This window comes from Equus asinus, chromosome 14 (assembly GCF_041296235.1).
Source record: "Equus asinus isolate D_3611 breed Donkey chromosome 14, EquAss-T2T_v2, whole genome shotgun sequence".
Classification (NCBI taxonomy): Eukaryota; Metazoa; Chordata; class Mammalia; order Perissodactyla; family Equidae; genus Equus; species Equus asinus.
In genome coordinates this window covers 28,624,503-28,649,053 of record NC_091803.1, presented here as the reverse complement: position 1 = coordinate 28,649,053, position 24,551 = coordinate 28,624,503, and the positions used below count along the sequence as shown (strand labels likewise).

Here is a 24,551-nt window from a genome sequence, read left to right as displayed (position 1 = left end):
AAGAACTGTGGGAAAAGAGAGGAAGAGAGAAACATCTTAGGACTAACCAAAAGGAAGGAACCTATGTGCATAATTAATAAGCTGTAATTACCATGAAAGATCAAGATTGGGAAACAAGTCTGACAACCTGGAGGTCTGAGATGAACTGAATATTCTTTTCCTATCTTTTGCTATGAATAGGCTCTACCTATTCAAAAGCAGATTCTTGTATAAATCACAGGGTCACATTTTCAACAGAATCTCCTTTATCTTCTGAAACTTGTATCAAACCCGCACCAAGTCATGAATAGGTGCTCTCTCAACATTCCAGCAGAGTGCTCATTAAGCAATGTATCTGAGAACAAGAATGTTACCTTGTTTATATGGAAAGACAGGAATAAATCAAGATATGGCATTAACATTTCCTTACTAACACTTAAGATCTGCTACAATAGGTACAACTAGCTATCTTCAAATTATCTGTTTGTTCATGAGTTCAGTCTTAGCAGGACATTTAAGGGAGATGTCCAAGGCAGAGATCAATGTAAGGATGAAGAGGTGCCAGGGCTGGAGGCATGAAACTGGGAGCCATCAGCCACGAGGTGGTGTTATGGGGCTGACATCACCTAGGGGTGTGGTCTGAGAAGAGAGGAGACCAAGGACACTTCCCTATCCCAATACAAGGGTGGATACGCAATGTCACTTCCCATCACGAGGGCCCTGGAAAGGCAGGGACGTTATTGTCTAACCTCCCTCAACTCAAACTTTGTACAAAGAGGCTCCTTTTTAACTTGGGGTTTTCATTCCCTTTTCCAAGATAAGTAACTTGAAAGTTTCAGATTCACAGGTGAAAAAGAAAACTTCCCACTGGCTACAAAATAAGGCAATTCTAAAGGAAAGCATCTCCTAACCTTTTTATGTTTTCTTTTTATGAAATATTTTACAGTCAAAAACATCTATAACATATTATGAACCATGATAAAACAAACGTCCCATCTCCACCTCAAGAAGTAGTTCATTACAAAAACACTACGGTCCAGCCTTTCACACCATAAGAATTAGTCTCTAAAGCAGAGGTCAAAGCAGGCAGCTCAAGGCCGGATAAAGCTTGCAGAGATATGTTTTCTTTGGCCTACACAAGGGATTTTTTTTTTCCTTTTTGTTGACAACAATTAAATATCAAAAAACTTTACATAGAAATCAGCATTCTGGAGTATCATTAAAAATGGGAAGATGTGGGGCCAGCCCAGTGGCATAGTGGTTAAGTTTGTGCACTCTGCTTTGGCAGCCTGGGGTTCACAGGTTCAGATCCCTGGTGGAGACCTACACACTGCTCATCAAGCCATGCTGTGGCAGCATCCCACATACAAAATAGAGGAAAATTGGTACAGATGTTAGCTCAGGATGAATCTTCCTTAGCAAAAAGAATAAAAAATTTTAAAAAATGGGAAAATGTGGCTATGTTGTACCCACATTCATCATGGCAGCAGGTGGCTAGAGTGGAGAGTAACTTTCCCCTTTAAATGGACATGGATTTCCAGCTCATCACAGTCCTCACACTCACTATTGTCTTCTAACCAATCTCCCACTTCACATATTAATTTTACCTCCCCTGGCGCTGAAATTTGTGACCCCTGCTTACAGAATATAATTGTACTTTCCAACTTTTTTTGAGTATGGGAAATAATACTGAAAGTATAAAAATTTCACAGGTTCTCTCTATAGGAACATTACTAAAAGTAAGACAGGTCCATAATCCCTTATCTAGCATTTTGAAATCTAAAAAACAAGGTTTTTTTTATAACTCATTAAGCAAAAAAACTGGACCTGAACTAACATGAAGCTATTTATAATTTTATATATTCCATTTACTGTACAACACATTAATCTATTTTGCTATAGAAATGCTAACATGTTTGATTAAGGGCTGCTGCCCCAGACCCTGCTGGAGATATTACATAATAACAGCATATGCACATTATTACTTTTCCAAAATTTGAAAATTTCTGAAACTCATCTGACTCCAAGAGTTTTAGATAAGGGACCGTGGGCCTGTTGCACTTTTCATATCTACATTGAAGAAAATACACACACACAAACACACAAACACACAAGGTAGATAGGTGTGCAATAATATTTTTAAATGAATTTGTAGTTGATTAATTGCTATGGCATCTACCGACATAGGAGAAACAGGAATAGAATATTTGTATATCATCTAGAGTCTGACAGGAATGTGAGGTGCACATACTGATTCTAGGACCCTGTGCCCAAATGTCCAGTCCCGGAAGCGTCCGTCATGTCCACACTAGGAACTGCAGCCACAAAGGTAATTCCAGGTAAGAATCACATGCCACCTTCACATATAAAAAGGATGCTATAGGACTGCCCCGTGGCCGAGTGGTTAAGTTCACACGCTTCTCTTCGGCAGCTCAGGGTTTCACCGGTTGGGTTCCTGGGTGCGGACATGGCACCGCTCACCAAGCCATGCTGAGGCGGCGTCCCACACAGCACAGCCAGAGGCACTCACAACTAGAATATACAACTATGTACTGAGGGGCTTTCGGGAGAAGAGGAAAAAATTAAAAAAACATTTAAAAATAAATAAATAAATAAAAAGGATACTATATGACCACATCCTTTTAGGGTTCATTTTTACTCACTTATAAATACCCTGTTTGACAGTCTAGGATGTCACAATATGTCAGGTACATAACAAGGCCCAGGAAGATCAGATCAGAAGAAGCTGCAAAGATACCGGATGTCTTTCCACTTCTGCTCTATGCAGAGGCAGGACAGAGTCCACTCAGATTGAAGCAAAGCATAGCTACCTTCTCAGAAATCCTGGCTCAGAGCTCCCCTAGAAAAGGCAGAGGAGGGGCCGGCCCAGTGGCCCAGCAGTTAAGTGCGCATGTTCCGCTTCGGCAGCCCGGGGTTGGCCAGTTCGGATCCCCGGTGTGGACATGGCACCACTTGGCAAGCCATGCTGTGGTGGGCGTCCCAAATATAAGGTAGAGGAAGATGGGCATGGATGTTAGCTCAGCATTCCTCAGCAAAAAGAGGAGGATTGGCAGCAGATGTTAGCTCAGGGCCAATCTTCCTCAAAAAAAAAAATAAATAAATAAAATAAATTTTAAAATAATAATAAAAATAAAGTCTTCAAAAAAAAAAAAAAGAAAAGGAAATCAGTCTGAGAAAATGGAAATAATGGAGGTGAGGGATGGAAAACATCACCTACCAAGAAAGTAGGGAGATGGTCTGTGATGTCAAATAGAGGAAGGGCTGTCTTGTGGGAGAGAGACGAGACTGACCGATCGGGGCACCAGAGGACTGCTCCGGGCTGCACAAGTGGACATGCATTTTCGCTCACCATGAGAATCACACTGCCCCTAATGGAATGGGCTATCTTGTCAGGTAATGAGGCTTCCACTCCTGGAGAAGGTCCCTAGGCTTCTGTGATCAGGGAGCGGTCAGCAAGGAATGCAACACAATAAAACAAGCCAGGTGGGGACTGTGGGGAACTCGATGGTTGATGCCCCACCCAGATGGAACAGCTACTGCTCAGCTACTGCAATGTATACCAGGAAGGAATGCCAGTTATTGCCAGGTTACAAAATTTTAGAAGCTGGAAATCCAGGTTTTCATGTGAAAACTCCTAATTTTTAAATATGGGCTAATGATTGTAAAAAAATTTAAAATAAAATACATACATACATACATGCATACATACTGAAAGGCCAAACAGAACACATGCATGCCCTGCAGGCAAACAATGTGGATCTCTGGTTTTGATAATTCACCTATCCAGAACCTGGAAGGACTACACCAGCCTTTCTCAACCTCAGCACTCTTGACATGTGGGACCAGATACTTCCGTGCTGTGAGGCTGTCTTGTGCATTGTAGGATGTTCAGCAGCATCCCTGGCATCTGTTTGCTAGATGCCAGTAGCACCCACTACCGCAACTACATCATGACAATCAAAAGTGTCTTGAGACATGGCCAAATGTGCCCTGGGGGACAAAGTCATCCACTGGTCAGAGCCATTAGACTAGAGGAACATTCAACTCTTAGCCTCTAGGATTTGATGAAAACATCACTCATAACAGGGTTTCTTGTATAGGAGTTGCCCACATGAAGTATGGATTTACAGCAACTTTGCAATCAGAAACCAGGGTTTGAATCCACAGCTCCACCATTTACTAGCTTGACCACTTTGAGTTCTGGCTTCCTCATCATTAAATCAGGAATAAATAACATCACCTCTTAGAGTTGCTGTGAGAATGCAATGAGATAATTTACACAAAGCAACTGGTCCAGCAGCTTAATAAGCACCAAAGACATTTAATAAACATTAATCCTTCCCTGGTGAAAAGGCAGCCCCAATTCTATAGTCAGAAGCACATGGACCCAAGTCCTGCCTTGGCCACTTATTAGCTGTGTAAACTTGGCAAGCCATTTTTCCTTCTTTATAAAACAGAAATGATAATCGCCAGGAGGCAAGAAACAAGCCAGGTGGTTTGGTAGAGCAGTTAGTAAACTGAACCACTATGGAAATGCTGATGATCATTACTATCAAATCTTCAAAGATTTCTGTAAAGGAAAGGATGAGTTCTTCAACAAATCCAAAGAACTGAGAATGTACTAATATCAGGGGAGAGTACAGGAAAAAAACAAAAAAGAATAACAGTGATCCTTAACATTTAGGCTTCTAGACAAGCAATTGCCAACTGGAGACCCAAAGGCCAAATCTGGTCACAGATATATTTTGTTTACTCCCATGTTGTGTCTCAGTGGTTGTTTAATTGGAATGAAATGCCACTGAATTTTCATTAAAATCCAGATTTCAGGCTTTTCTCCAAAACTCCAAAGGTTAGGCCACACTGTGCGCACATTCTCACAGGCCCCTTTGGTGAGATAAGTGCCCTCCGGGTTCCCCCACCCCCCGCCACCCCGTGCCCTCATCTGATCTCATCCTTCATTTATTTTACAGCCTGGCCACTCTAGGCATTTGAGTGTGTAACCTGGGCTTATCTAAAGACAACCATCCCTTCCAGGGAGTACTTCACTCAGGGCAGAAACCAACCCTCAATGAGACACTCCCTTCCAGAGCCTCACCTGGGTAATAAGCTCTCCAGTTCGTCCCTCAGCTTCCTTTCCTTCTGACACTTCTACCTCATAACTAAACGTTCGTCACAGTGCTCACCCTGGTATACACCTTCCTCCATTGAGGACATAACCTCCCCCAAATCACCACCACCTGTGTTCACTGGATTATCTGTATCAAGGATTTTCAAGCAAAAGGAAAACATCTTCCTTTTTGGCAAGACTAGTAAAGACATGACAAGACATTTATTGTTTCCTAACCAGCACTCCTTCTCACCTTCTGCTAATAACAGCACCCCAGCTTCCCTTGGGGAGGCAGCGCTCCCCACTCTCAGTTCCTCTGGTTTGGGTGGCACTGACTCTATTCCCATTTCCAGAGAGAGCCACGTGACTCCGTCTGAAGCATTCAGAGTCAATCCTGGGACTTTCGCCACAGTGACTGGGGAAAAGGTATTCTCTGACCCTCCTGGACTCGAACTGAGGACAATGGAAGACCGGGGTCTCCTTGTGGACACACTCTGTCTAAAGAGCGGAACCCCTGGATCCAGCCCAGTCTGTAGCCATACTACTTTTCGACTCTTTTGGTCACACAGGAGCCAATCAATTCCCATCTCTGCTGAAGGCAGTTCAAACTGAGTTTTCTGACAACCAAAAGAGACATAATCAACATAAGAGAAATTTGAAAGAAGTGCTTAATGATGGGGAAAAAAACAAAAGGCTCTCCTCAGATTCTCTCCTGTGTTTTTGGTACCTCCCTCCATCCAACAAGAGCTGGGTTTTCTCTGTGCATTAGCCATCCCTCTAGAAGCACTTATCTCATGGTATATAATTATCCTTTGGATTGCCTATCTCTTCCACAGATCTCTTGAGCTCCTTGAGGACAGAAACTGTGTCCTATTCATGTTTCAGTCCTTTTTTTTTTTTTTTTTTTGGTGAAGAAGATTGGTCCTGAGCTATCTGTATCAATCTTCCTCTATTTTTGTATGTGGGATGCCACCACAGCATTGCTTGATGAGCAGTGAGTAGGTCAACACCAGAGATCTGAACCCACAAACCCTGGGCCGCCAGAATTGGAACCAGCAAACTTAACCACTATGCCACTGGGTCAAACTCACTTTTCAGTCTTTAATACCTTGCACAGTGACACACAGTTGGGGCTCAACAAGTGTCTCTTGAATGGATGAATCAACAACAGCAGGTGAACAAAAGGAATCATTCTAATTCTTAATGTTGGGACACTCATAGCTTGAGACCACCTCATCAGCCTTGCCCCTGTGATAGATACACCATCTTCTGAAACAGACTCATACACCTATTTTCAACAAATGGCATCATGAGAACTCACTCCTTCCAGTCATTACTAAATCTCCCACATGTCTGTCCCTGGAATCTCACTTTGAGGTTACTCACAAGGTCCTCATTCTGGGAAGAGAATATTTCATTGCAAAACACCACCTAGAACTCTATGAATTGACAGCACACAAATGGCCATGCCATTCACACATGTAAATTCAGTCACTAGTGGGGGGAATAAGAGCAGTCTTTCTTTGCTTTCTAGTCTTCAATTTGACTCCAATACACCCAGAATCCTGATTGGGATGCCACAAACCAACTGATTCTGCACAATAACAATTCTAGGCTCTCTCCTGCCTTCATTTTCCCTCCCTCATCCTTTACAATTACTCAAGTGGAAAAAATACAAATATATCTAGGAAATGAACAGCAATAAAGCAACAAGTTCTCCAGTGAAAACAGTTTTGACTTTGGGTGCATAATTGCCACACCCTTAATAGCTCTGTAATAGCACGAGCTTCCACTGGCATCTAGCAATAAAGATTTTCAAACAGTCAAAGGTCAGGGCCAGAATTACAGTCCTCACATGAATCACCATTTGCTCTAGCCAGTTTTCGTTTTCCCATACTTGGGCCAACACCACCAGAGTGCTCTAGTAAGAAGGAGATTTCCAACAGATTAAAATATGTGTTGAGCGTCTCCCATGTGATAGGAGCCACAGAGGACCCTGGCGATCGAAGGAGCAGGACAGGGCAAGTTTTCTCAAGGTGTTGAGTCTAATGCAGAACCCTGACGGGTCGAGAGGCATGACATTCGAGAGACCCAGGCGCTCCGTGGAATCATGAGAGCGCCCAGGAGGGACATCCCGTCTCTGTGGGAGCATCAGGGGAGGCCTTCTGGAGGCGGAGACCTTTACCGGAGACCTGAAGAATGAGCAGGAGGCAGCTCTGGGGCAGGTGTGGTGCCCGAGGCTTCCTGAGAGTTCCAGGTAGAGGTTGAGAGCGGTCAGAAGGCACGGCCTCCTCTGGAAACTCAGAGTAGGCACAAAGGCACGAAGGCTGGAATGGAAAGGTGTGAAGAGAGGAGCTGCTACAGAGAAACCAGGGGCCCGGGAGACCCGCAATGGCTTGGTAGCTTTAAAAGCCCCAGAACTTATTAAAAAAGAAAAGAGAAGGAGCAAATTTCCCTTGCCTGACGCAAGGTACAAAGTGGCCAAAATGAGGAAGTGGACAAATCTCTCTGGCCGCTCAATAAATCTTGATCCCAAGAGGCGCCTGACTGAGAACGCCGCCGAGAGGGTAGGAGACTCCCGAGGAACCACCTTAGAACTGGCTCCCAGAGCCCTGGGGGAAAGCTGAGTCTCCCGACGACCCTGTCGACCTTCCTCTCGGCGTGGTGGCTGTCCTTTTCCTACCAGTGCCAGAAAAGTGGGCGCCTCCAGACTTGAGGGGACAGGCAGGAACTCTGGAAATAGGATAGATGCACACCAAGATAACAGGGTGGGGGATGAAAAAATTAAACAACAAAACTAAGCAAAAAGTTGAGGGAAATGAAACACTAAATACCAAATTTAGAAAGCTCAAGAGGAAGTAAAAGTATTTTCATATACAGAAAAAAAGAAGTGTTCCCACGTGCTTTGGCCACACCAAACTCCCCCTTTTACTGAACTGTTGAAAAAAGGAGCCAAAGGGGCTGGCCCCGTGGCCGAGTGGTTAAGTTCGCGCGCTCCGCTGCAGGCGGCCCAGTGTTTCGTTGGTTCGAATCCTGGGCGCGGACATGGCACTGCTCATCAGACCACGCTGAGGCAGCGTCCCACATGCCACAACTAGAAGAACCCACAACGAAGAATACACAACTATGTACCGGGGGGCTTTGGGGAGAAAAAGGAAAAAATAAAATCTTTAAAAAAAAAAAAAAGAAAAAAAAGAAAAAAGGAGCCAAAGCTGGGAGAAATTAACCCTTTCATCCCTCTCCACAGAAGAAAGAGGCGATCGCCACAGCACCGCCAAGTGCCCTGGGAGACCTGGAAACATTGGCCCCCCCGTAATCCCTCACACCACCAGCGCCTCACACATCTCTGAAGACCACACATCACCCCTGGGCCCGCAGCCCCACCCTCTACAAACTCCCGTCCCTTGGGGCATTTCACACTCAGCGCCGGAAGAGCACTGCAGCAGGACCAAAGCAACACGGAGAAGCAGCTGCTGCCAAAGCCAAAGGGAGGAAGAGGATTGGGAGAACCCTTTTTCCTTTCACTGGCGCCCGGCGCCTGCATCCTGCTCCCGATTCCAAATTTCGCGGGGTCAACAACTGGCACCGCTACTTCCTCCTCACCCTGGGCTGGAGGCAGCACTGCCTCCCGCTTCCCTGAAGGCCCAACGGAAACGCACCCACCGAGGTGATCCCACTGGCTGGAAGCCCCTTTACTGATCTCCTCTGTCTGCACTTGGACCTAAAGGGTCTGCACGGCGCGCCCTGCCCCCACGACCACTACAGCCTCCCCCCCACCACCTTGCCCCCACCCACCGCCCCGCTCGACCGAAAGGCTGAGAATCCGGCCCCAGGCCCACTCCCCTCCCAACCCCCCCAGCGCCGCCGCCACCAGTGCAGCCGCAGCGCCCCAGGGATGGGAGTCGTGGCCCCAGGCAGCGAGCATGGGCGCCGGGGTCGCCTGGAGGACAGGAGAAGGCGCAGGTCCCTGCTCCGGGGGGCGGGTCCTAGGCGGTGGGGACCCCGAGAGGGACGAGGAGGGAGACGGCCGGCCCAGTCGCTCTCTGGAGGCCGGGCCGCGGCGTGGCGCAGCCCCCGGGCTCCGGCGGGCTGGCCTCGAAGGGGCCGCAGCCGGGCCCCGAGCAGCCGACACTGGGGAAGCCGCCCGTCACCCGCCCCGGCGCCGGCCCGGGCACTCGCCTGCCGACAGTCTGGTTGGCCAGCTGCTTCATGCGGTTGAACTGCTTCTTCATGGCGGCGGCGGCCCGCGGGGCTTGGGGCGGGCGGACGGGGACGGCCTGGCGGCTGCACCACCGCTTCCCAACCGAGAAGGCGGCGGCAGCTCCCCAGGCCCGCGGCCCCGCCCTCGCCGCGTCACTTCCACCGGCGACGCCCGGCGAGCCCCGGGGCAGGAGCGCACGGCAGGCCCAGGGCGCGGCGCGCAGCCAGGCTTCGGCCGCTGGCCCCGAGTCGGGCCCGAGGACGACGTTCCGCCGGGCTCAGCGGGGCTGGGGGCCGCGCGCTCCACGAGGACCTCTGGGTCCTTTCCCCGCTCCACCGCCCGCTGGACGCATGGGGAAGACTCCCTTCCCCGACCAGAGCCCGCCCCGCGCTGACAGAAGCGGGCGCACAGCGTGCACGCGGTGTGCCACACCCCGCCTGTGGCGCCCGAGAGCCCCCAGACTCCTCCCGGGGACCGGTTCTCCAGGCAGGGCCACAGGAAGAGGGGGGCGAGGCGGCGGGGCAAGGACCCGGGCGACTGTGTGGGGGATGGCAATGGTCAGGGTGCTCAGGAGGGTCGTGCTTCCGCGCAGGGGGCCAACGTGTGTCCAAACACACTCGTCGGAACTCTGCAGGTGGAGGCGGGTCCCCACGTACCTTGGCCCTCCGAGTGTTCTCCAAGCCGGCTGGGAAAATCCCCGGACGCAGGACAGGAGGGAGCGTGGGAGGCGCTTGGCGGCAGTCAGAGCCCTGGGTCCTTTCTGCCCACACGCGCTGCCACGCGCACAGGTGGCGGTGGTGCGGAGGTCCTGGCATCATCGCTTACTTCCGAGGCAGCTGGCTCTCAGAAGGCAATTAAGTCCCATGCGGTGGGCGAGTCTTCGAATAGGGCCGCCAGCAGAGATGGAAGCCTTAACGAAAGCCATGGAGGAAAAGGACGCAGCCATCAGAAGCCTCCAGGAGGAGACTCAGAGACTGTCCGAGGCGATGGCCGCCACCTCGGAACTGGAGAGAAAACGACAGGCACAGACGGATTCCGAAATTCAGCGGCTCAAGGAGAAACAAGAGGCTTTACAGAACACGCTGGAGGACAAAGAGCTCTTAATCGAGGCGCAGAGGGAGGAATTCCTTTCTCTGAGGGAAAACCTCACGACCCAAGCGAGCGAAATGAACGAACTTTTGAGGCAGGCGGTGAGAAACCTGAAGGAGAGAATAGTCCATCTGGAAGCGGATGCGTGCCAAGTCAAACAGGAAAATGCAAAACTACTGGAAAGGTCCAGGGAGAAGGACACCGAAAACCTAAGCCTTACAAGAGACGAATATGCGCCTCTCTATGATGCTGAGGGAGAAGGAATTCGAATGCGTCTCCGTGAAGACGAAGGCTCTGGCCTTTGAGTGCCTCCTGAGAGAAAAAGAACAGGGCCGGGCTGGGGAATTAAGCCAGCTTTTCAATGCAGTGACCTCCATGCAGGAAAAGAGCATTCTCTTTCAACGGGAGAGAGATGAGGCGGCGCTGGCGCTGAGACAGGAACGAGTGGAAAACTGCGCCCTCCGGGACGAGGTTCACCTTTTGCGGTACAAGGAAGCGCGCTTAAGCCAGGAGCTGGGGAGGTCTCGGACGCAGGCTTCAGAATGCCAAGACTCGCATCTCTGGGCAGCGCGGCTGGCAGAAGGCAGAGCGGCTCAACTCAGGAGGAAAGTCACGGCGCTAGAGGAGAGGCTCCTGTCATCTTCCCACGCCATGCAGAAGGCGAGCCAGCGGGCCGCTGCCCGGGTCGGGTCCCTGCAGGAACAACTGACTGCGGTCACCCAGCAGAAAGAGGAGACTGCCCTCCAGCTGTCCGCCTCCCGGGAAGCAGAGAAGCAGCACGCCGGAGCCCTGGCCAACCTGAAGGTGGTCCTGGCCGAATGGATGCAAAAGGCAGACGGTCTGGAAGGGAAGCTGAGGTCGCTGCAGGGACGGCTGGAGAGAGCGCAAGCCGCCTCGCGCCTGCAGGAGGAGCAGATCGGAGAACTGCAGCGACAAAACGAGGCCCGACAGGAAGTGCTGGAGGACGTCCAAAAGAAGTGGACCGACTTAGTGAGCACCCTGGAAGGAAAAGCAGACAAGGCCCTCCTGAGAAAGCTCTTCACGGACGCCTTGCAAAGCGCCAGACACGAACGCCGGGAAGCGTTCCGACGGATGGGAAGCACCCTGGGTGTGGAAAGGGAGGAAATGGAGCAGTTGCTGCAGGAAGAGCAGGGCGGCCTTACCGGATGGGGGACCGGGCGGCTCGGATCCCACAGTGCCCCTGACACGCCTCGGAGACCCAACCAGCAATCTGAGCTCAAGAGTTCCTTCTCGGAACTTTTTGTGAGTTTTCTAGAAACTGAGTGTCAGGGAGCTTCTCCACCACGACAGCTCCCCGCTCAGCACAGGAAGCATCCAGATGCACCCGCAAGGAAGAAACTGGCTAAGAATGTTCCACCTCTTCTTAGAACCACCCTCACAGCCACCCCCAGAAGATCGGACGGGAATCCCTGCTCCCCAGCCGTGTCTCTCATCAACCCACCCGGCCCCGGAACCAGAGGGTCTGGGCATCTTCTTTTAGACGCCGTGACTGATGTGGTGCCCACGGCACACCTTTGCTGCTGCCACCTGCCAAGAGTGCTGCTGTGTGGCTCAAAGGCCTGTCAAAGCCATAGAGGCTCCCCAAGCTTCAGAGGAGGCGATGCTTTCAGGAAAGCCAGTCACTCGCTGCGGGTTCCTTAGCACAAAGTGGCCTTGTGGTAAAGGTCACAGGTTTCTTTGCAGCCTTACTTAAGTTTCATAGAAATAATGTTCATACTTTTTAAAAAACTGTCTTTTAAGATATTCGCCCAACTGAAACCAGAAGTTACTTCTAGGGAGAGTGGCCATTGGTGTGATTGGAGGCTGTGGTCAAGGACACTTTCAATATTATTTATAATGCTTTCTTTGTCTACAAGGAGCAGCGATTTATTTAGGTTTACGTTGGGTGATTAGAGCTGTATCTTGTGTTAACACTCAAAAATTATAAAAGACATCAGTGCACACTCCTTGTATAAGACAAAAGGTAAACAGCGTGAAAGTGCAAGATGCAAAAAAATTTCAAAATGGAAGTTCAGTTTTCCGGCCTCAGTCCTACTCCTCTTTCTATTACCTGGAAACCACTCTTGGTAACCTGGGTTCTCCTGGGCCTTTTAGACATGGATGTATGTTTGTATGTATGGGGGGCTACTATTCTCTGCCTAACTTTTGTAAGAAAGTCACTAGACCTCAGAGATCTTTCCTAATATGAATGAATTCCATCTTGTTCTTTTTAAAAGGAGCAGCTATTTTATGGATATATCTTAATTTATTGAACTAGCGCCTCGTGATGGGCATTGAAGCCGTTTCTGCCCCAAATCCTATCAAAGGTCTGTGGTCAACTCCCCTGCCCGTTTCCTCAACAGCCCCTCCAAATCCCTATCGCCTTCCTCAAGCATGATCATCCCTATACCGTCATCAAGACATCAGAGGCCAGGTAGTCAGGAATCCTCTGCTTCCTGCACCCCCTTCCTAGAGTCAGCCATCTTTCTATTTCTTCCCATCCAGCTCTACTCTTTCCCTTTTGTTTTACAGGAAAAGGGATCCAGTTTTGCAGTTCCAGGGTCATGGCTCCATTGTACTCTAGGAACTATCTATTCAGACTTTTTCAAAGACCTCATTCCATTAATCTTCCATATGCTTTATGTTTAGCCTGTCTCTTTCCCTAAGCACAAGAGCATACCGTGTCTCTCCCAGTATCTACTCCTCTCCTTTCTGCTCCTCCAGCTACCACCTTATCTCTCTACCTTTCACGGCTAAGAACCTGCGGACATACTTTATTCCTTGTCATCATCTCACCTGTCATGAATTCTTGAAAGATTCACAAAATCTTGTCTCATTAATGTCCTAGGAATTTTCAAATGCACACTCTTTAGTCCTTTATTTACCTCAACTCTGTGTAGTGTCTGATGGATGCTGCCCACATCTTCAGTCTTTAAAAATTCTCTCCACCCTCTTTATTTGAGGGATGCCCCTCTCCCCAGGTGCCCTTCCTAACCTCAGACCCTTCTTTCTCAGTCTCCTTTGTGGCTGCTCCTTCTGACCACTTCTTAAAGGGCTACATTCTCTAAGGCGTTGTCTTCAGAGAGCAGGATCTTCTCACTCTCCCTGTGGTCAGGGGGCAAGCTTATCCACTCCTACGATTCGGCTCTCACCTGGATGCCCAGGGCTTCTGAATCCCTGCGACTAAACTCACCCTTCTCCTGACTCCACACTGCTTTATCTAACTGTCTGCTGGACACACCTCTCAGGATGGCCAAAGGCTTCTTAAAACCGACACGTCTAAAAGGAAGCCTGGTATCCAACAAAACCCTCCTCCTCCTCTTACATTCCTTTCATCACCTCAAAAAACCTCTGCCCATCTCATCACCCGAGAGCGAGAGGCCTCAGAGCCACGCTTGAGCTCTCTGTCTCACCCACTTCACAGCCTACCAACTCCCAAACAGAGCCGAGCGCCTTCCCTTCTTTGCCATCCCCGCTGCTCTGCCGCATGCCTTCCTGTCTCTTGCATGGACTGGCACAGTAGACTCCTTACTGATCTTGCCGGCTGCCCTCTTGGCCCCCGCCCCCTTGAATCCATCCTCCACTGTGCTGGGAGGGTGAGCCAAGACGGAAAATCTGCTGTTACTGACACGGTGCCCGGCCCCTACAAGGTGGATGTGGGAAAGAAAGTAACCAAAGTTTCTGAGGTTGTTTTGCAGAACAACAGAAAGACGGCAGATCAGAGAGCAGCTTTATGGCAGCCCCCAGGCCCCCGCCTGACTAGACTTTGTGCAGATGCATCGAGAAGCTGAAATACCCAATCTCGAACTTTCCACGCCACAAAGATCCACTTCATGCAATACCTCCACCCCAGTGGATTTGCATGTGTGAGCCATGATGAACATGAATGACAGTTGCACCTGAGCAGAGGACTCTTAAAACTTCAGCCCCTAACGCCCTCCTACTCCCTCCCATACCCAAAACCCTAGATAAAAACCCCAACATTTTTCCTTTGAGAAGATGGATTTATGTTTTATTCCCACCTCCCTGTCCAGCTGCCTTTTGATCATAAACCTCTTTCCTTGCTACAATCCTGATGTTATGGCGATTGGCTCTGCTGTGTCTCTGGGAAACGATCCTGAGTTTGTGTGTGGTTTCATCACTTGCGTGTTTTAAATTAATTCAGGGTTCTCCATTGCCTGCAGGGCAAACTTTAGCAGAATCTCCAAGGCCTTGCTTCTGCAGCCTTCCTCCCTGCTCGTCACCCACACACGGGCCACCCTCCCGCCACATGGGACTTTCTGCAGACCCCAAACAGGTTCTTACTCAAATGACTTCAAGCCCATGAGACTAATCATGGCAGGGTAATTCCTTCAAGAATGTGCCCACCAGAAGTGTTTAATTTGCCTCTTCTTGAGCTGGAAGGTGAGGGAAGGATTCCCATCCACCCTAAGGTGATGGGGATGGTTGAATGCTGAGCAGATGACCTCAAAAGCAGTTTAGTAGTCAGGTAAACAGACAGCCCAGGGGAGGACACTGCACAACATGTGGAGCCACATGGGGAGTGTGCTGGGGAAGAGAGTAAAGAAGCAGGGCTGTAGGGAGCAGATTTTGTAGTAACAAGAGGGCGGAGGGGACCCCTGGTTCCCGCAGGAGGGTTTGATTGGCTTATTTGAGTAATTTCATAGGTGGGCAGGGTACTGGAGCCTACTACTTGGGGAGCAACTGTGCCTGGTCCCTGTGATAAAGGCGTCATTTGGCGAGGGGACCTTAAGTGTGGGAGCAGAGAGGGAGGGGAACTTGCAGGTAAGCCATTTGAGGTCCCTGGATTTTACCAGATGTCAAGACCACACTTAATATTGAATCTTCATTTCAGGCTTTTTACCACAATTGACTCTCTGATGTCATGACATCAATTTGCAACTTGGTGATGACTGAGACCTTTAGGGAGGATGAGAAGTGTTTCCCTTGGAAGTGAAGTTGGCACTTGACCAGGAGATAGTGGTGGTCATCAACAACCTCAAGTGTATGAACTCTCATTGATGTTCACTCTGTTGATTCCAAGGAAAGCCCAAGGTACCAAGGCAACTGGGGGAGGGGTGACATCCTCCAGCACCATGGCATCTGGCAGTGGGGTGATGACAGGGGAGGCCACCCCTTCCAGCAGATAGGATGTGCCACAGGGCCCAGGTTTGGATCCATCCTATTGCAAGGAGGCCTTGGTAACCTTCCTGAACTTGTGGGGTGCTACTTCCATGACCCAAGGAATAATGGGCAGCTTGGTATGGAGGCTCCGGGACTGAGAGAGACTCTGTTTCCAAAAGAGCTCAGTGTATGGCCAGTAACTCATGATCTAATACTGTGCAGTGCAGAGCCAAGGAGAGGGGTTTCTTGCATCAGGAACCCACAGACAACTTAGGCACGTCCTAGATTTTCCAGAGACTCCAGGGAGCATGAGAGGAGGTTGCCGAACCCTCATCACCACAAGAGTCTCTGAGGGCTTTAGTGGGAGTGCCTGTTGATTTTAATTTGCACAGTTTCTAGAGTCTTTTGTTGGAGGGGGTCCCCACTGAAGCTGGGCTAATTTACAAGAAACAGCACAAATGAGCTTAAGTAAAACTTTTAGACAAGGACTATGTTGGCTTCGGAACTAAAAAAGGACTAAAAGATGTTGGAGTTGTATGTCCTTAACAAGTGTGTCAAACAAATGTCCTCAAAGGAGGAGGTCATAAACATCGTGTCATACGTGTACTCCTGGAGAAAGGGGGATCCGGTGAGGGTCCTGTCTGCAAAGACTGCCTGTGAGAGCAGAACGGCTTAGGTCCCTGTGGGTAATAAGGTAAAAACGTGTCCCCTCAGAGGTGATGACAAACTGTGGTGAGAGGATGTTGAAACAGGCAGTGAATAGAAGATATTAGCCAAATCTATAATAGCAAAACATTCAGCCATGTGTAAATGTAGTGGGATCCCAGGTTTTTTAAGGATACCAGGATTTGTGTCTATCAAGTACAATCAGACACAAAGATACAGAAATAACTGTCATGAAGGAAGAAGTTTTCTGTCTTCACAGATTCCAAGCAACAGGAGGCAGGGCACACTGTGGAGGGCCACACAGGGCCGCACTAGGGTCAATCAGGAGGCAGAAGGAGCGAGGGGAAAACATGGGCAAGAGCCTTTCTTGTGGATTCCACAGGAAGTTAGGAGTGAGGCAGCGAAAACAGGTGTAGGACTGGCTAGTTTGAATCATTTCAGTGGACTTGGGGCAGAGTGGTGTCCCTAGTTGTCTAGTCCCTGTCCCTAGGGTGATGAGGGCAAGGGAATAGTGGCCCAGAGTGGAAGAGCCTCATAGAAGAGGGGTTTGACGGTGTTGACTGTAGATGATTACCTATGAAAGGAGTACACTGTGGAGTCATTTGCTATTTCCAGGAACTGGTTAACCCTGGCAGGGACAGTCCCTACAAGGTCAGCAAGGCCTCAGATGTGAAAGCATTAAAAAGAGAAACCAGAAAACATACTTATCACACTAAGTATAACTGTAATTTGAGCCCTGGTGTAAGGTCTGTGAAGGTTTGCCAAGTGGTGCATTTTAGCAGATGTTTAAGTTAGTTCAGATCTGACGTTGTGGAGACACAAAGGCTAGTCAGAACCCTTTATCTTTTTGCCACATAAATCAATTTATTAAATTTTTGATTTCCGTTGGGACAAATTGTGAGCCTTTCTGGAATTAGTTCTTTTGTGTGATTGCTTCCTCCGCATGTATCTAGGTTCCTCTCCTTCATTTATCTTTTGATTGGTCTGATGGTCACAGGATGTACTTGGGGCTGGGGCAGTGTCTTTCTGCCCTGCTCTTGTTTATCAGCTTTCCCTCCAGAGAGGCTCAGGTCGGGAGCATCAGGGTTAGGGCCTCTCTCACAGCAATGGTTGTATTTAAGTCAGGTTTGAATTAACACCTTCACTGTGCCACAGGGGTGCTGTGCATTGTTTTCCCCATAACCCTGAGGATCAGAGTTTTGTGCCACCCAGACTTAGGCGACAGGGTGCATTGGAGGAGTCCAGGGCTCCCCACCATCCAGACGTTGAGGGGTGGAAGCCATCTTCTGCTGCAGCCCAACCTTTCCCCCCCTGGGCACTGCTTCCCTCCCCCTACCTTCTCTCTGTACATATTCCCTCTGGATATTTTTGCCTGGAGAGTCACAGCGTTTGTGCTTCTCCATCCAATGACATGTGGGCAGACCTTCTGGGTGGTTATGTGGAAAGGAACCAGGTGTTGGGCCTCAAAGACAAGTGTCCTTTTCCTCCAGGAATACCAGTCAATCTCCCCAGTGTTGAAGTCCACATCCAGGAGGTCATTTTGTCTATGGCCAAGGTGGGGGCCTCAAGCCCCTTGATGACCAGATTAGTCCTTTGGCATGCTGGTCAGGAACAATGCTAAGCAAAGCCCAAGTGTGCTGGTTGGGGGTTTCCCATTGGGAGAAAAGTAGAATACCAAACACTCCCCCATAGACACTTGTTTTTTTTGATCTGTGCCTGGGCCATGGGCTCCCATGCTCATGGACCTCGAAACCCTTATGGGTCTGGAGAGCCCCTGACAGCAGCATGATGAGCAGCAGCACAGGAGATGGCTGAGCTCACTGCCTTTGCCTGAACAGCCCTGACTCTGGAGGGAACCAGGGAGTCATTCTGAAATCTTCGTGGGGTCATGGCCTTCTCCTTTCCTCAAGCCAAACAAGGGGTCATCCCCAGGACTGTGCTGGGGGGACACTTTCCCAAACAGTGTCTCTGTGACCGCCCCAAGCAGGCACTGATGGTCATCAGACTAGACACAGTGACTAAGGAGCATCAGCCTGAGATTCAGGAAATGGAACTCAAGCATCCACCAGTTAGGAGGTTGTGTTGTCGCTGCCCTCTGGTAGGAGGCCGGGAGACCACCTGCCAGACACAGGCCACACCTGATGGCACCTCACTCTGGGATAGAGTCAACTAAGAATAGGTCTCGCTTTCTGGGGAAGAATGAGACACTGGGGTGAGAAGAGATGGCAGCATCCACTTGAGAGAACAGAACATGAGCTAAAGCCCAAGCTGGCCAGCAATGGGCCCTCACTCCCCAGATAGTAACTGCTGCCAATGACCCCGATAGTGAGCAAAGGAGTAGTTAGTGAGCACTGCCCAGGTGTCCTCAGGTGAGGTTGGGCCATCCTCCTTGTGATGCCAACTGTTTTATTTATTTTTATTGTTTTTTTAATATTTGAAAAATTATACTTCTTTTATTCATTTAAATGTACTAAGCTTGGCATTTTCAAAGAACAGAGAAAACAAATAATGGGAAGTTTTTTCTCTTTCTCATTATTTATTTATTTCCCATTCTTACATTAGTTATATGTAAAGATCACAAGAAAAATGCAAAATCTTAATTAAAATATTATCTGTCTACAAAGTACCCACTCTTTATGTGGAATACACTGAGACATAGTCATTTTTTGACTATTGGATATATTCCATTATGTAGTGATTAAGACGTTTTACCTAAAACAAAGTATACTGTACAATAACTATATCTGATGAAATCAGGTCATACTTATGTTTTCAAGAAACAGTTTGTTTAAATTTGACATATGATGATTGATTTTATATTTATTCATTTTTAATTATTTTTTACAATTTTATAAAGAATGTTCAATGTTGTGTGGATACGGTTATTACTTACTCTGAACATTCTGCTCTCTGTTAAAGCACTTAGTTCCCATCAAGTCAACTGATACTTACAGTAGCCCCCCCTTATCTGCGAGTTTTTTTTAATTTCAGGTGTACATCATTATATTTCAATTTCTGTGTAGATTACATCATGTTCACCACCTACCATGTGCCTAATCACCCCTTTCACCTTCCACCCTTCTGATAACCACCAATCCAATCTCTGTCTGTATGTGTTTGTTTGTGGTTGTTGTTATCTTCTATTTATGAGTGAGATAATACCGGTATTTGACCTTCTCCCTCTGACTTATTTCACTTAGCATAATACCCTCAAGGTCCATCCATGTTGTCACAAATGGCCAGATTTCATCCTTTTTTATGTCTGAGTAGTATTCAGTTGTGTATATATACCACATCTCCTTTATCCATTCATCCTTTGATGGGCACCTACCTTGCATCCAAGTCTTGGCTATTATGAATAATGAACGTAGGAGTGCATCTATCTTTACGCATTCATGTATCATGTTCTTTGGATAAATACCCAGCAGTGGAATAGCTGGTTCGTATGGTAGTTCTATTCTTAATTTTTTGAGGACTCTCCATACTGTTTTCCATAGCGGCTGCACCATTTTGCACTCCCACTAGTAGTGTATGAGAGTTCCCTTTTCTCCACACCCTCTCCAACACTTATTGTTTCCTATCTTGTTAATTATAGCCATTCTGACAGGCATGAGTGATATCTCATTGTAGTTTTGATTTGCATTTCCCTGGTAGTTAGTGATGTTGAATGTCTTTTCACGTGCCTGTTGGCCATCTGCATGTATTATTTGGAGAAATGTCTGTTCACATCTTTTGCTCATTTTTTAATTGGGTTGTTAGTTTTTTTGTTGTTGAAATGTATGAATTCTTTATATATTTTGGATATTATCAGATCCATGGTTTGCAAATATCTCCCAATTGTTAGACTGACTTTTCATTTTGATGATGGTTTCCTTTGCCTTGCAGAAGGTTTTTAGTTTGATGTAGTCTCATTTGTTTAGTTTTTCTATTATTTCTCTTGCCCAGTCAGACATGGTTCTTGAAAATATGCTGCTGGTTGATGTCGAAGACTGTACTGTCTGTTTCCTTCTAGAAGTTTCATGTCTCACATTCAAGTCTTTAATCTATTTTGAGTTAATTTTTGTGTGTGGTGTAAGATAATGGTCTACTCTCATTATTTTGCATGTGGCTGTCCAATTTTCCCAATAGCATTTATTGAAGAGACTTTCTTTTCTCCATTGTATGCTTTTGTCTCCCTTGTCAAAAATTAGCTGTCCATATCTGTGTGGGCTTATTTCTGGGCTCTCAATTCTGTTCCATTAATCTATGTGTCTGTTTTTGCACCAGTACCATGCTGTTTTGGTTACTATAGCTTTGCAGGATGTTTTGAAGTCAAGGATTGTGATGCCTCTAGCTTTGTTCTTTTTTCTCAGGATTCCTTTGGCTATTTGGGGTCTTTTGTGATTCCATATAAATTTTAGGATTCTTTGTTCTTTTTTTTTTTTTTTGAGGAATATTAGCCCTGAGCTAACTACTACCAATCTTCCTCTTTTTGCTGAGGAAGACTGGCCCTGAGCAAAAATCTATGCCCATCTTCCTCTACTTTATACATGGGACGCCTACCACAGCATGGCTTTGCCAAGCGGTACCATGTCCGCACCTGGGATCCAAACCTGCAAACCCCAGTCCACCAAGAAATGGAACATGCGAACTCAACCACTGCGCCACCGGGCTGGCCCTCCTTTTTCTAGTTTTGTGAAAAATGTCATTGGAATTTTGATAGAAATTGCATTGAATCTGTAGATTGCTTTAGAGAGTATGGACATTTAACTAAGTTAATTCTTCTAATCCAAGAGCATGGAATATCTTTCCATTTCTTTGTATCTTCCATTTCTTTCAACAATATTTTACAGTTTTCAGTGTACAGGTCTTTCACCTCTTTGGTTAAGTTTATTCCTAGATATATTATTCAAATACCTAGGTATTTTGTTACAACTGTAAATGAGATTGTTGTCTTAATTTCTCTCTCTGCTACTTCATTGTTAGTGAATAGAAATGCAACTGACTTTTGTATGTTGATTTTGTATCCCACAACTTTACTGTATTCATTTATTATTTCTAAAAGTTTTTTGGTGGATTCCATAGGGTTTTTAATATATAAAATCATGTCATCTGCAAACAGTGACAGTTTCACTTCTTTTCCAATGTGGATCCCTTTTATTTCTTTTTCTTGCCTGATTGCTCTGGCTAGGACTTCCAACACTATGTTAAATAAGAGTGGTGAAAGTGGGCATCCTTGTCTGGTTCCTGTTTTTACAGGGATAGCCGTCAGTTTTTCTCCATTGAGAATAATATTAGCTGTGCATTTGTCATATATGGTTGCCAACTGTTTTACTTACCTCCTCTTTATTCCATTGGTAAGAGAGAGATTCCTACCCTAGACTCACAGGGATGGACAGCAGTTTATTAGTTTATCACATATTCTCACAGCCCCAGGAAGAGGACAGCACACACCATGCAGGGCCACACAGGAACTGCACTTGTGAACAGATGGAACAAGCAGGAGTTTGGGTAGTAACAGGACTCTGTGGTAACAAGAGGGTGAGGTGAACCTTGGTTCCCACAGGAGGGTGTGATGGGTTTGTTGGAATGATTCTGTGATAGGGAACTGAAGCCTGAGGTCAGGAACAACCAGGCACTGTGTCTGCTCCCTGTGATGAGAAGGGTTGTTTGGCCAGGGGACCTTATGTGTGGGAGAAGAGGGGGCAGAGGAGTGGGGAATTGCAGTTAGGCCATTTGAAGTCCCCTTGATTTATCAGGTGTCAAGACAGCTCGTAATATTGAATCTTAATTTCGGGCCTTATACCACAAGAAGTTATTAAAAAGTAATTCTTCCTAGAAGTGATTATTGAGTTCAGCAATGTCATACGGTAGAAAAGAAACATATAAAAGTCAGTATATTTCTATGTACTAGTAATGAACTCATGGACCCCAATATTAAAAATACAGTTACAATCACTAATAAAAATGAAAGACTTAGGTGTAAATCTAACAAAACATATCCAAGACTTGTATGCCAAAAACTACACAAGACTGATAAAAGAAATCAAAGAGCTAAATAAGTTGAGAGATATATGATGTTCTTGAATTGGAACACAGTAAAGATGTCAATTCTCTCCAAACTGACATAGACAGGTAACATCAAAATACAGGAAGATTCTTTTGTAGCTATAGACAAAATAATTCTAAGATTTATACGGGAAGACAAAGGAACTAAAACAGCTAAAAGAATTTTGAAAAAGATGACTGATGGGAGCCATCAGTCTACCTGGTTTCACAACTTATCATAGAGCTACAGTAACCAAGACTGTAGTATTTGCAGAGGGATAGACACAGATCAATGGAACTGAAAAAGAACCCAGAAATAGTCCCAACAAATATGCCCAACTGATTTTTGACAAAGGTGTAACAGCTATTCAATGGAAGAAAGATGGTCTTTCTAACAGACTACGGCTCGTTAAAGATTGAGGAAATCTCAGCCGCAAAACTAGGAAAATGCAACCAGCAAAGAAGAAAGAAAATGGTTGACTGAGGTACTACCAGGTGGTGATGGGAAGGGAGGGATAGTTGGTGCTCAGCTCAGGAGTAAAGTTGCAACTACCTAATGACAGCTTATTTCATCTTTCTGAATTTAGCTGCTTCTGATTGACCATTTCCACAGGCATTGGTGATTTTCCTGTCAGCTACCACACTCCAAACTCAGGTCACCACTAATTGCCTGTACAGTGCCCCAGCCTCCATTAGTCTTCTCATTAGCATTATTTTCAGCCTTTATGAAATGTCAAGATGGCTCTCAGTAGCTTCAATGGTACATCTTCCCAGGTTCAAGTTTAGCCAAAAAGAGAGCTCTTCTAGACTTAGCAACTCCCGGGTCAACTCCTTGGATTCATTCTGATTGGACCAACCTGGTCACCACCCTCCCCCGCCCCAACACACACATATACACACTCCCAAAGTATTGCTGGGGTGTTCTGGGTATCATTGCCAGGCCACAGTAAGGTTCTGCCCCCAGTGCCAGGCATGGAGCCTCACATGATATACATGGACTGAAAGGAGAGTTTAGTTCTCCAGAATAAACTCTAGCTGTTGTTCGAGAAGAAAGCAATCCTGGACAGCCAAGGCAGCAAATGCCGCTTGAGCCTCTTGGGGAGAAGTTCTATGGTTCAAGCCCAGCTTCTGGCTCCCAATATTAATGTTCACAGGGATTGTAAACCCCGGTTTCTCTTCGTTTGACCTTGTCAAAGGATGAAAATTAGCTGGCAGTGACCTTTCTCTGGCTAGGACATTGTTCAGGGCTACCCCATTGCAGTCCCATATTTGGAGGCATCATGCAGCCTGAGAAGGCTAAACTTGCCATTTCCAGATGCCACTGCTATTTCATAAAGTTCCAGCCCCTTGATCAGGAGCTTAAATGGAATGAGCTGGCCCTACCTGCAGGAAGCCTTTGGGGTGGCCCCTCAGTGAAAAACTCACCAGAGTCCTCTGAATCACCAGTTTTCCTGAATCAAAGGCTCAGCAAAGAGCACAAGTATTCTCTGCTCATCGATCAACAGAGGTGTATTGGTGCGTCTGCCTCCACCTTCTTCCAGTCCCCCTCAGCCTCCCACTCTAGACCGATGGGATCCACACCTTCTACTGTGTGTTGTTGACACTTCTTACCCACTAACATGCGTGGACTGTGTACGCTGCCGAGCCGGATGACAGTGCTTGTTCAGTGGTTTGCAATACCCTCTAGGCTGAGGCTGAGTCAAAGAAAGTGGTGTATTTCATCTCCTCATCATTCCCCTGGCTAAATTCCCCAACCTCTGCCTTCCCCACTGTGATTTCTACTTCGGGTATCCATGAGATCTTGTTCGTCCATTGAATAGCTTTTAATGTCTGATCTCACCCCAAGATATGTGTATTGAGTTTTTGTTGTTGTTTGTTTATTTTGCTTGTGTGTGTGTGTGTGTGATTCAAGGTTCTTAAAGTTTGAGTACATCCATTCCCTGGTTCCCAACAGATAATGAAAAGGAATATACAAGCACACTTCTTTTCTTGTTTATTCAAAAAATGTTTTACAGTGAATCTAGTACAGGATATCTGTTATGAACATCGTGAATATGCAAGAAAAGAAACATATGTATGTGAACCTACCCCCACTTGAGAAATCATTGAGGTGTCTCTGTACTCCTCCCTCATTCCCTTTCTTTGTCCTCCAGTGTCCTACCCTCCCCACTCCCTAAAGGTCACAATCTGATTCTTGATGTTTTTCTCTCATTCTTCTACTTTTTTGTATAGCATTTTATCATATATATATGTTTATCTAAATATCACTTCTGCTTGGTTTGAACTTTACAAATGTTATATTTCCTTCTTTCACCGAACATTATGTTGCTGAAATTC

General features: G+C 46.9%; 1 protein-coding gene across 2 annotated transcripts in view; it reads right to left on the bottom strand.

The window, feature by feature from the left end:
• ARHGAP17 (Rho GTPase activating protein 17) overlaps nucleotides 1–9,700 on the bottom strand; it is an 87,616-nt gene extending 77,916 nt beyond the window's left edge. Inside the window, exon 1 of one of the 2 annotated variants that reach the window (XM_070484664.1) lies at nucleotides 9,287–9,700. In XM_070484664.1, coding sequence (XP_070340765.1) covers nucleotides 9,287–9,339 — 53 coding nt within the window. In that variant the 5' untranslated portion in view covers nucleotides 9,340–9,700. The remainder of the gene's footprint in view (nucleotides 1–9,286) is intronic. The other variant, XM_044746872.2, reaches the window with a different exon arrangement.
• Nucleotides 9,701–24,551: the final 14,851 nt, after the last annotated feature.